The sequence below is a fragment of the Schistocerca cancellata genome, chromosome 3, assembly GCF_023864275.1.
Source record: "Schistocerca cancellata isolate TAMUIC-IGC-003103 chromosome 3, iqSchCanc2.1, whole genome shotgun sequence".
Lineage (NCBI taxonomy): Eukaryota > Metazoa > Arthropoda > Insecta > Orthoptera > Acrididae > Schistocerca > Schistocerca cancellata.
In genome coordinates this window covers 555349387-555361664 of record NC_064628.1, presented here as the reverse complement: position 1 = coordinate 555361664, position 12278 = coordinate 555349387, and the positions used below count along the sequence as shown (strand labels likewise).

Below are 12278 nucleotides of genomic sequence, written 5' to 3'. Positions count from 1 at the left end.
TAAATTTGGCAGTACTAATATAAGTGTATGAGATGGTCATGTTTTGCTAAAGAAATGCTTCCTTTTTTCTAGCAATATTGTGCATACAGTGATCTACGTGCTAACCTTTGCCCTCAGGGTAGAGCTCCTCCATGAAATCACCTTTTGCTGAGAACACTTGGATTCTTGAGTCTGCAACAATGATTTCTCCACTCTGACCAACAGTCACAGAGGAGATTAAATTGAAGTAACCCCTCTGACTGCCCTTCTTTCCAACCTGTCAAATAAATTTTCTTTCAAGTGTGGATGCACAAAATTGTTTACCAGCCATAAAAAGTTAAATTTCTAAGGTTTTTTATTTTTTATTTTTTTTTTATAACAATGTTCAGGGACAAGTATGCTTTTACATAATAGATCCAAACAGAAACTTGCCAAATAACCTTCCCAAAGTGAAGTATCTATTGTAGACAGTTCTAATTTTGTTGTTTGAATGGCAGATAGTTGTGATTAGAATAGCTTAGAAAAATTATTCTCAGTTTAAAAGTAAAAGGGTCTTCATAACAGATTTTGCTATTTTAGATTTTGAAACAACATTTTATATGTCGAGAACTTTAATTCTTAATATAATAGTATTCAGATTATTGTTACAGCTATGCAATTAATAATTCCTGTTCAGTTTTTAACGGGTCACAAGCTGAAAATAACTTTTTACAGTAATATATCTAAAATGTTTCCATTCATTTCTATAGTAATAAATTGAGAGTTAATGGTTACTTCATTTTATACATATATCACATATGATACATGTTCTTGAAAATTTTCCTTGTTATTGTTTGTATAGTATTTTCAGAATTTCCAAGAATGAACACTAAATAGCTCCATTGTGTATAATATTCACTATGACACTATTAAATAATTTGTTGCCAGATGTGTCTGACAGGAAAACCTCAAACTGTGAGTGAAGAATTTAAATTCAAGCTTTTGGTAAATATTGTAAACATATTAAGGAACAATACAATTTTGTAGTATTTAAGACTTAACATTTACATTGAAAGAAATCGAAATTTTCTTAGTTCACTCAGCAGGATCCTGCTTAACTGCATTTACTGTCATATTTGGTCTTATCAATTCTTCTACCTCTCCTCCCCCTCCCCCAAAAAACCTCTAACTCCTTTCTGATTAAGCAAAATTGTTTTTGTTGTTCATCTCATGATGTAGCACTGTCAATGGCAGTGAGACTGGTGACATTATCAGGAATTATGATGACAGGGTCCCAGGAACAGGAAACCATTTCTTAATGTAAAAAAAAAAAATAATAATTTAATGTTTAACTATGCGTTATTAGTTTAGACTTATGGAAAACTAAACACTATGAATTTTTGTATGGGATATTTCTGAGGCTTTTCTATTGAGTTAGGCCTGCTGCAAGACATTTTCCAACTTTGTTTACTAAGACATTACTGCACTTAGAGAAGAATTTCACGAATTCAAGAGAATCATCAAAATTTATTTTTTTGTTTCCTTTTGTTGTAAAGAACTTCAAGTTTTTCCGCACTCTTGCCAGCTACTATTTCAAGTAAAGTCAATGAATGTGTGGCAACTCGAGATAGACCCACTGGAAAACTTGTATAACATACCAGAATGTAAATTAAAAAAAAAAAAAAAGTTCATATGTTCAGTATATGTTAATTAACCTTGCTGAAAGTCATAATGTAGGCAGATGTTCAGCACATATGTCTCTACTATCTAATTTTTTACTATGGAGACTTGAGTATACGTTTTAATTACAAGCGAACCAATAGGCCTATTGCAGAATGAGTTATACCATTATTTTTCTTGTTTTATTCTGTTTCAAAATAGATGGAGCAATTTGGTTTTAAAGTTAAATATAAATATTTAAATTCTAGTTTGTACTAAGCATTGTCTGGTTTTCAGCATCTTCGCTGTGAACTGCTCGCTTCGAAACTACATAGCTTGAAATATATTTGTCCAATGTTTATGAAATTTTAATAGGTTATAAGCATATATATCGGCAGCGGAAGTCTCATATTGCAGAGTTTTTCAGTCAACAAAAAGAAAAAAGTTTGTATCATTTTTTTCTCTGCCCAGAATAAACATAAAACAGAAAGCACAGATTTTTTGAAGATCTCTTTTGTTGTTGTAAGAAGCTGCAACTGCTGTGACCGTACAGTGCAACACACATTTTATAATAGTGGTATTTAAGACTGGTTCTGTGTGTGCTGGACTGTGGGAATAACAGTGGGCTTAGTGGTGGAATCTGACGCTATCTTGCTACACTTCTCTAACTTCAGATTTCCACTACAAATATCTGTGCCTATAACCTATTGAAATTTTATTAACATTTGACTAATACATTTCAAGCTACATAGTTTTGAAATGAGAAGTTCATAGCAAACACGCCGGAATTGGACAATCCTTAGTACGCCTGGAATCCTTACCCAATCTGTTACCGCAGAAACCACCCTTGTAACCATTGATGCCACTTCCTTAACATTCTGCACGTCCAGGGCCTCGCTGCGATGGAGCACTTCCTTTCACACCGATCACCTGCCACCCTACCTAAAACCTCTTTCCTCATTACCTTAGCCAGCTTCATCCTGACTCACAACTTCTTCACTTTCGAAGGCCAGACATACCAGCAATTAAAGGGAACAGCCATGGGTACCAGGATGGCCCCCTCGTACGCCAACCTATTTATGGGTCGCTTAGAGGAAGTTGCCTTGGTTACCCAGGCCTGGCAACCCAAAGTTTGGTACAGATTTATTGATGACATCTTCATGATCTGGACTCACAGTGAAGAAGAACTCCAGAATTTCCTCTCCAACCTCAACTCCTTTGGTTCCATCAGATTCACCTGGTCCTACTCCAAATCCCATGCCACTTCCCTTGACGTTGACCTCCATCTGTCCAATGGCCAGCTTCACACATCCGTCCACATCAAACCCAGCTGCCACCCAGTCCATACCAAATGATCCCTTCCCTACAGCCTAGGTCTTCGTGGCAAATGAATCTGCTCCAGTCCTGAATCCCTGAACCATTACACCAACAACTTGAAAACAGCTTTGGCATCCCGCAACTACCCTCCCGACCTGGTACAGAAACAAATAACCAGAGCCACTTCCTCATCCCCTCAAACCCAGAACCTCCCACAGAAGAACCCCAAAAGTGCCCCACTTGTGACAGAATACTTTCTGGGCCTGGATCAGACTCTGAATGTGGCTCTCCAGCAGGGATACGACTTCCTCAAATCCTGCCCTGAAATGAGATCCATCCTTAATGAAATCCTACCCACTCCACCAAGGAGTGTCTTTCCGCCGTCCACCTAACCTTCGTAACCTCTTGGTTCATCCCTATGAAATCCCCAAACCACCTTACCTACCCTCTGGCTCCTACCCTTGTAACCGCCCCCGGTGTAAAACCTTTCCCATGCACCCTCCCACCACCACCTACTCCAGTCCTGTAACCCGGAAGGTGTACACGATCAAAGGCAGAGCCACTTGTGAAAGCACCCACGTGATTTACCAACTGACCTGCCTACACTGTGAAGCTTTCTATGTGGGAATGACCAGCAACAAACTGTCCATTCACATGAATGGACACAGGCAGACAGCGTTTGTTGGTAATGAGGATCACGGCCAGCACATCTTGGCACAGTGTTACACCGTCCGGGTTATCTGGATACTTCCCACTAACACCAACCTATCAGAACTCCGGACATGGGAACTTGCCCTTCAATATATCCTCTCTTCCCGTTACCCACCAGGCCTCAACCTCCGCTAATTTCAAGTTGCCGCTGCTCATACCTCACCTGTCATTCAACATCTTTGCCTCTGTACTTCCGCCTCGACTGACATCTCTGCCCAAACTCTTTGCCTTTACATATGTCTGCTTGTGTCTGTATATGTGCGGATGGATGTGTGCGCGCACGCACACGCAAGTGTATACCTGTCCCTTTTCCCCCCCTACGGTAAGTCTTTCCGCTCGCGGGATTGGAATGACTCCTTACCCTCTCCCTTAAAACCCACATCCTTTCGTCCTTCCCTCTTGCCTGATGAAGCAACTGTGGGTTGCGGAAGCTTGAATTTCGTGTGTGTGTGTGTGTGTGTGTGTGTGTGTGTGTGTGTGTGTGTTTGTTAGTGTCTCTATTGACATACCAACGCTTTCATTTGGTAAGTTACATCAACTTTGTTTTTAGATATATTTTTCCCACGTGGAATGTTTCCCTCTCTTATATACTATGAAAAATATTGATATAACTCATTTTACAATAGGCCTCTTCACTTGCTTGTAATTAAAGTTGAAACTCGAGTCTCCATAATAAAAAAATCTAATGTAGTCATTTAGTTCTGTGAGTAGCTCTACAAAACAATGTTGTGCTCTTCCGCAATTACTTCCTCACTAACATCTTATTTTCATACATGTTATTTTTAAAATCTACAAATAGAGCAGATACATTACATGGTTGTACACTAATCGTAATTGTTTACAGCTTTTCAAGCTGTACACAAAGCATGTACAGGCTGAAGTCTGCTGTTTCTATTACAGGACTCCTACAAATGTTATGTAGATCAGAGTTCCTTCGGGAGAACATAACAAGTATTTCCTTTAAGACAGTTGCTTCAGATCCTCTTGGTCGAAACTTGAATCGGTTTCATTCAGAAAGACATCAAGAATTTCAGACAATAGCTCCTCAGGAACGGACTGTCTTTCTGTGTGTTTCAACCTCTCTTGGTATTATTTTTTGCCATGAGAATCTCTCAGATTTCTGTAGCTGAATAAAAACCTCGAATTTGTAGAGATCTAGCCAGTTCTTTGGATGATCCAAACACACCATATTAAGGGGGGGGGGTCTCAAACTGCTTCGCATAGTTCCACAGGACAGAATGTCCTTTGTGTAATAGCACTCTCTGCATTCAATACTTTGGTTTTGACCCCAGATGGTAGGATAACATATGTGTATGCGTTCTTCCTTTTTTTGGATTCCACAATTATATTTGAGACACCTTTCACAGTTACCTAGACATCACACAATGGAACACAGCATCTTGAAACTTCTTGTAGTGTTAGACTAAACAATGATTGCTGCAGTTGATGTAATAGGTCTTTGGCTGGTCTTTAAGATGGCTTTCTTTCACACTTTTGTTCCATCCAGGCATACTAGCTGGACCACCAAAAGAAGAAAAAGTAGAAACTAATTTCCCAGTGAGAGCCTTAGAAGGATGTATTTGTTGATAATGTTTGTGCCCTGGAGTCAGCCCCACTGCATAAAACCAGACAAAGATCTTTTACTTGGGGCATCTCTGGTTCAACACCAAGTACACAAAGAGTGAACTGCTCCTGGAGCCATGTCCATTGTCAAATCTGCAGTAATTCCGTAAAACTAAGAACTTTTTATTTGCTGCACAATGTCTCATGCGAGCCATAGTTTCCAGTATTTCGTTTTGTATCTCTGGCACATCATGCTGCTTCTCTTCAAGAACTGTAATGACGTTTCCCGTATTCATTTCATGAATTTCATGGTATGTCAGTGTGTTTCCTGTCCAATGCAAGAATATGAATGAGGCAGTTAATTACTAGTGAATTGGTTGCAGCTTTCTACTAATTGGCCAGTTGGACAATCACATCTATGCTACTTTCACACTGCTGAAAAATTCTGACAGGTTCTCAGTGAAAGAGACTCTTCTCGTGTACTTTGAACTTTTCTGTCACTTTCTCCAATTACGGAAATAATCTTTTCTTGTTTTTAAAAAGGCTTTCCTTTGTATGGTTTTGTATTAATTACTACACGGATATACCTAATGCAGTCTTAGCAAAGAAAATTGTTGCTCTTTTGCTCATAATGATGCCCAAAAATAAGACACAAACCATTCCAGTTTACGAGATTCCTTTGTGGAAACTCATGATAGGCCAGGACAGAACGTAGTTGGAGTTATAACATGTTTAACATTGCCAGGTAGTAGCTTCAAGGATGTGACAGTTTGATTTAGTTATAAGTGATGTTTGACCAAAATATTAATCACATAATTGCTGACTTACAATATTATTTTTATCATTGGCTCTGCCTGCAAATCATGTACATCCCTAAGTGAATTTGGGGGGGGGGGGGGGGGGAGGGGGGGGGGAGCGGGACAGAAACTGTATCTTCTCATTCCACCTTCCCAACACCTTTGAAGTGGGGGTATGTTCACCAATTTCATTTGTTCACAATTACTATATTTATTGGTAGTTGTTATTTCCTTACTTTCAGTATGAGCCTGAATATCTATTATCTATTCTGTCTGAATAGATCAGGATCTTGTAGATAAACTCAGCAACAATAAGGCCTCTCAAAGAGTAACCAATCATGTCATCTTTTGAGTTTTCCAACTCGGGTACATGTAACTTTTTGACACATGCAGTAAGTACAACATTTGATCAGATAGTGTATAAATAAGCTGATTTTAAAAGTATTTTGTCACCCCTATGTAATGCAGGATTTACCACTACATGTCACAAGAGACACACCCACTGGTACAAAAGGAGGTGGGGAGTATTCGGTTGTCAGTAGAGAAGCAGTGACAGCACAGCTCAGTGACCTTGAACATGTTTTAGTCACTGGATGTTACCTGAGTGACAAATCTATCATGGACGTTTCAGCCCTTTTAAAGCTGGCCAGTTGACTGCTTGTGATACAATTGTAAAGCAGAAATGCAAGGGAACATCAACAGCTAAACCAAGCGGGTGGTTGTAAAAAAATCACATGAAGTCATTGGAAGGAATCATTTGCACCAGTGCATGATGGGAGTGCCGACTGGGTGTGAATAAGGAGGAACCTGGGGTGGGGAGGGATATTATGGTGGGGGTGGCGGACAGTGAAATGCTGCAGGTTAGGCAGAGGGTAGGAGAGCAGAAAAGGAAGAGAGTGCGAGTGTGTGTGCTCGTGCCTTTTCTAATATTGTTACATTTCATCCTGGATTTTCCATTGTTTGAAGGACTCATTTGGGTGCTTTGAGCTGCTAAGCTAGAACAATGAGTGTGAGCAGGGATATAAAAAGAATAAATGGGGTAGAATGGCTGAGCAGCTCCCCATAAGCCACATATTTCCACTGTCAGTGCTAAGTGATGCTTGAGGTGGTATAAAGAGAGAAACCACTGGACAGTGGAAAACAGGAAACAAGTGATCAATCCTGCTATACACTGAGGCAATCTGAGGGAAGGATTTGGGTTTCACGAGTGCATGAAGAACATAACTTGCCATCAGTGTAGTACCAACTGTGAACTACAGAGGTGTTAATATTACAGCATGAGTGTGTTTTTTTGTGGTTAGGTGTGATCTGCTTGTTGCACGTATGAAAATGCTAAATATGGTGGGATGTGAACACATTTACAGCATTGTGTACTGTGTACAGTAGAAGAACTGTTCGGAGGTGATGTTTGTATCAGCAAGAGAATGACTTTTTCCTGAAATGATGTTTATGAGGCACTCTCTTACAGACAGTAACATTCCTGAAATGGACTGGCCTGCCCAGAGTCCCAACCTGAAGCCGATGGAAGTTCTTTGCAATGAGTTACAACATTGATTTCACTCCAGACCCCAGCATCCAACATCACTAGTCCTCTGGGTAGTGGGTAGCACAGTGGTTAACACACATGGCTCGCATTCGGTAGGATGACAGTTCAAACCCACATGATTTAGATTTTCCACAAGTTCCGTAAATCAATGAAGGCAAATGTTGGGATGGTTCCTATGAGAGGGCACAACTGGTTTCCTTCTCCATCCTTCCCTAATCCGAGCGTGTTTTCTGTCTCTATCTCATTGTTCACGCAATGTTAAACACTAATCTCGTGCTCCTCTGGTTTTGGCTCTTGAGGAAGAGCAGGGTGCCATTACTCCACAGACATACAGACAGCTCATTGAAAGTGTCTCCAGCAGATTTCAAGCTGTCAAAAGTGAAGGCTGAATGCATCCCATATTAGTGTCCACCAATAATTGTCTGGATACATTTGATGACACAGTGACCCTATCTGTTAAACCAAATGATTACAGTGACAGCAGACCTTCTATAAGACCGGCGTTTTAACACCTCTGGACTTTGCAGATTCCATAGTAAGATGGAAAGGGATCATCTAAGTTGTAATACTTGCGTTTATTCAATATGCTTGCCCATATGGCTGTATTTTGAAGATTTACTAGCTCACATTTGGCTTCAAAATACATAAATCCCATCATCAGGCACCTACAATTAGAAAGTACAGCCTCACCCCCTTAAAAAAAAGATGCTCAAGTTTATATGAAGTTTATGTTTTTATAGACTGACAATGTAATGACCTCATAATATGATTTAGTAATGTTTTTAAATATATATGTATGTATGTTTTGAGGCACCGACACCATGTGTTCCTTCACTTGTCGATGCCAGAGGACAGGATTTAAGTATCATGTTGTCAGTGGAAAGTGAAATAATATCTTAAAAACCCACAGCTGTATGGATAAATGAATTGAATAAATATAATATACTGTGTAGTGGAAAGTTTGCTCTAATTTGATGTTGTGGTGTTGCTGATGAGGGGGAGAGAGAGAGAGAGAGAGAGAGAGAGAGAGAGAGAGAGAGAGAGAGAGAGTCCATGTTTCATACCTTATGTGAAGTAAATGTAAAGGTTAAGACTGATACAACACTTATGAAGCCTTGAATGGTTAATCATTTAAAGTGTACAGGGTTTCTAACTCTGCAACCTCATATTTCTGAAATGAAATAAAATGTGAAAAATACAGTTGGCCAGGGATGCACCTAGGTCAGGGGATCATACAATTGGCATGAATGCACACCCCATTTCAATGGCACATGCATGTTTTTTCTGTTGAAGTGAAAAGTTGAGGTACAATTAGTGACAGTGGACTTAGTTTCGCTGTTCTAAATCTCATACCTTCTGAATTGTTTGGACTTTAAAGAATGGCAATGGTGCCTTAGTTTCTGTTGTATTGCAAAAAGCAAAAGTTGCCTGGACCGTCCTGAAACCTGCTGTAAACAGACCAATATCAGTATGCACATTATACATTCATTGTTCAGTCCACTAGCATATCGTGATGAAGTCTACTGTACTGCTAGTGCTGTCAAACAGGGAAATACACTGCAATGCATTTTAAATTTGAGTAGATATTGCTCTCTATGCTCTGGTGTGGCTCTTTACATTTGCTTTCATTTTGTTGATAAGCCAGTCTTCAATAATGAAGAAAAACTAGATATTATATTAATGTACAGCATCTGTCACAGAAATGCAACGACAACTGTAGCACTTTCACTGAATACTATCCAGATTCATGATGTCCTACCTTGTACCACTACAATGTCTCCTTAAGTCTCGTGGAAACAGGCAGTTGGGCTGCCAGAAAGCATCAACTTACAAACACGCCAACCAACAATGGGAACAAAATTGCTGTTCTGGCTATTGTAGTGCACAATCCTGAGGTGAGTGGTGTACAACAGATTGCACGTCGTGGTTCTGCAATAAGCCATAGTAGTTTCTGGAGAATGTTGTACAGGCATACATTTCATATCTAAGTCCACCAAGAACTTTGAATCCCGCACAGCATTCTGTCATTTTGCACTTCAGCAGTTGCAAGGTAGTCTCAAATTCCTAAGTGACACATTGTTTATAGATGAAACTTCATTCACAAATCATAATCATGTTATTCTGCAGAATGTTCACTACTGATCTGTGCAAAATCACCACTGGTTTAATGTGGTTGCTCATCAGTAACAGTGGGGAGTCAATGTTTGGTGCGGAGTCATTAGTAACCATATTTTAGGTCCCTATTTTTATCAGGGAACATGAAATGGACAGAAAGGTGCATCATTATTTCAATACAATCTACTGCTTCTCACAGAGGATCTGGGACTGGAAACAAGTCTATCAATATGGTTTCAGCATTATGGATGCCCCACACACTATGCGTGTGTTTCCAGAGAAGTTGTGGATGTTGCGGATGTTATGTTCCCAAATGGATGGAGATGTCCTGTGAGCTGGCCAGCCCGATCCCCCAACTTGAAACCATTACATTTCTGTTCTGGGGTGCAGTGGAAACGTGTGTTCATGGTTCCCTGACGACACCAGAGAATATTCAACTACGTATTACCACTGTGTGTGCAGTGCTGTCTCCAGAAACACAACAATCTGTGCAATACTCACTTGTTCACTGTTTCTTAAAGTGTACTGTGGCAAACGATGCGCACTTCAAACACCTGTTGAAGTTTTTGTTTACATAGACTGAAGTGGGCGAGTGAAAATTTGTACTAAGGTTGCGAATTTAATCTCGTTCTCCTGCTTACTAGACAGGTGCGTTAGCCACTAAGCCACCTTATACAGTGGCTCACACAGCTTCATGGATTACCCTGGCATTCCTCCCTCCTTGAGCCAAATTCTCTCTGCGGCCCCAGTCTGCTTTAAATTTCCCCTCTCACGTGAAAAGAATTACCAAGGCTGTCCGTGCTCTGGATTAGCACCTTAGCATTGAATGTAAATAGGGCATCCAGCCTGAAATCTAGGTGCAGGTACTTATGGAAATGAAAGGACACAATTTCGGAGACTTTACTGGTCTCCTGCAGATATGTTTTCATAACTTATCATGATTTTATGTAATGCTGAAGCAGTAAGTGAAAATTTGGACCAGGGCCAGGAATCGAACCTGGGTGCGTTTGCCATCAAGATGTAACGCACAACTTTGAATTTTCCAAGTCTTATCACTAAACTGTACCTCAGTTTTCATTTCAGAAAAAAACCACCTGTGCCATTTTCGTAAATAGGACTTTGTGTTGAAAGTCATGTTTATTTACTTTAATGGATTTTGCATTCCTTCCCATTGTGTGAGCTCTGGACATTGGTGCATCGCTGGCCAGTTGCATTTTTCACATTTTGTTTCAGTTAGGTAATACATGAGGTTGCAGAGTTATGTGGAACACTATGTGTATTGATATAAGTACCAGCTCTCACAAAAATACAAAATAGAAAAGTGTAATTTAAGAATAGTACAGTGTCTATTAAAGTGTTCAATTATTGTTACTCCTATGAAACTGAACAGGCACTGTTTAAATTGTATAACAACTTCATATGGGCATCTTTATTGGCGTTGTTATGTTATACAGTACAAATGTGACTGTCAGACGGGAGACTGAATTGCTAATGTTATATTTTGGTAATGTAATTAATTATTAAAAGCTGGAAACAGATGCCTGTCACATTAACATTATCTTGACTGCAAACAATACAATATGTACAGTTTTACAGTACTGATGCACTATTCTACAACAATCATCAGTGTTTGAGAATCCACTCCCTGATTGTCTTGGATGTTTTTCTTTACAGGCCACTACAAAATATCTTCAGAGAATGATAGGTGATAGTCAGGCAGATAATATTAGAGTCTTTCCAAGTCCTTGATTGTATTAGACTTAAGGCCCCAGATATAAAATGTGACTAATCAGTACAGTGATCATTGTAAAAGCTGTAATACTACCATTTCTTGTGTTATTACAAACAGAGTGGGGAAAGTGCTGATTGAGAGTGTTGCTTTCCTTTGTCTTCCAATACTTAGAGTTTCTTCATAAATTCTTGTCTGTCTGTAGTGTGGCTGCCACCAAGACTACAAGTCTAGCATTTCAGTAACAGCAGTGTCTCTAACAATAAATTTACCTGTTTACAAACTTCTATGAACTGGCTCCGAGATATAATGCAGAGCACACAAATTGTCCTGTTTCCTTTGGTCCCTTTTTATGAAGCTGAAATCCCTGTCACAGGGTAAACAACTTTATTCTTTCACTGGAAATTGAGATTCAATTTTCCAGAATCAGCTAGGTGCAACAGAAGTCTGCTGGGACTGTGATTATTATTCTGAGCTGTACGATTGACTGACACCTAAACCTACAGATGTTAGATGCTCAGATCCGTACCAAACATTGTAGGTCGGTAGAGTATTGACCAAAACTCTGATTTAGTTCGTACTGTGTGCTACTGTCCAGCAGAATAAGCGTAAACATTAATTAAAAGTAACACCAGAATTATCAGAGCATATCAATGAATAATTTGTGTTCTTGGTATCCATGGGTGAGTTGGTAGAGTGTTAAATCGGCGTACCAATTGTGAAACTGTTATATGGGAGAACATTTTCCCAACATGTAAAAAGATTTTTCGGAGTTTGTAGAAATGTTTGTTTCACAGTGCTTTCGCTTTGTTAGTTGAAAATAGAAAACCTATAGAGTACATTTGTATAGATAGGTGTAGTGATCTGTCGGACACATGCGACA

The 12278-nt window shown here is 39.5% G+C and overlaps 1 protein-coding gene across 4 annotated transcripts in view; it reads right to left on the bottom strand.

The window, feature by feature from the left end:
* LOC126175395 (tripartite motif-containing protein 2-like) overlaps positions 1 to 12278 on the bottom strand; it is a 412180-nt gene that overhangs the window by 1861 nt on the left and 398041 nt on the right. For all 4 annotated transcript variants that reach the window (XM_049922183.1, XM_049922182.1, XM_049922184.1 and 1 more), the window contains exon 8: positions 106 to 256. In XM_049922183.1, coding sequence (XP_049778140.1) covers positions 106 to 256 — 151 coding nt within the window. The remainder of the gene's footprint in view (positions 1 to 105; positions 257 to 12278) is intronic.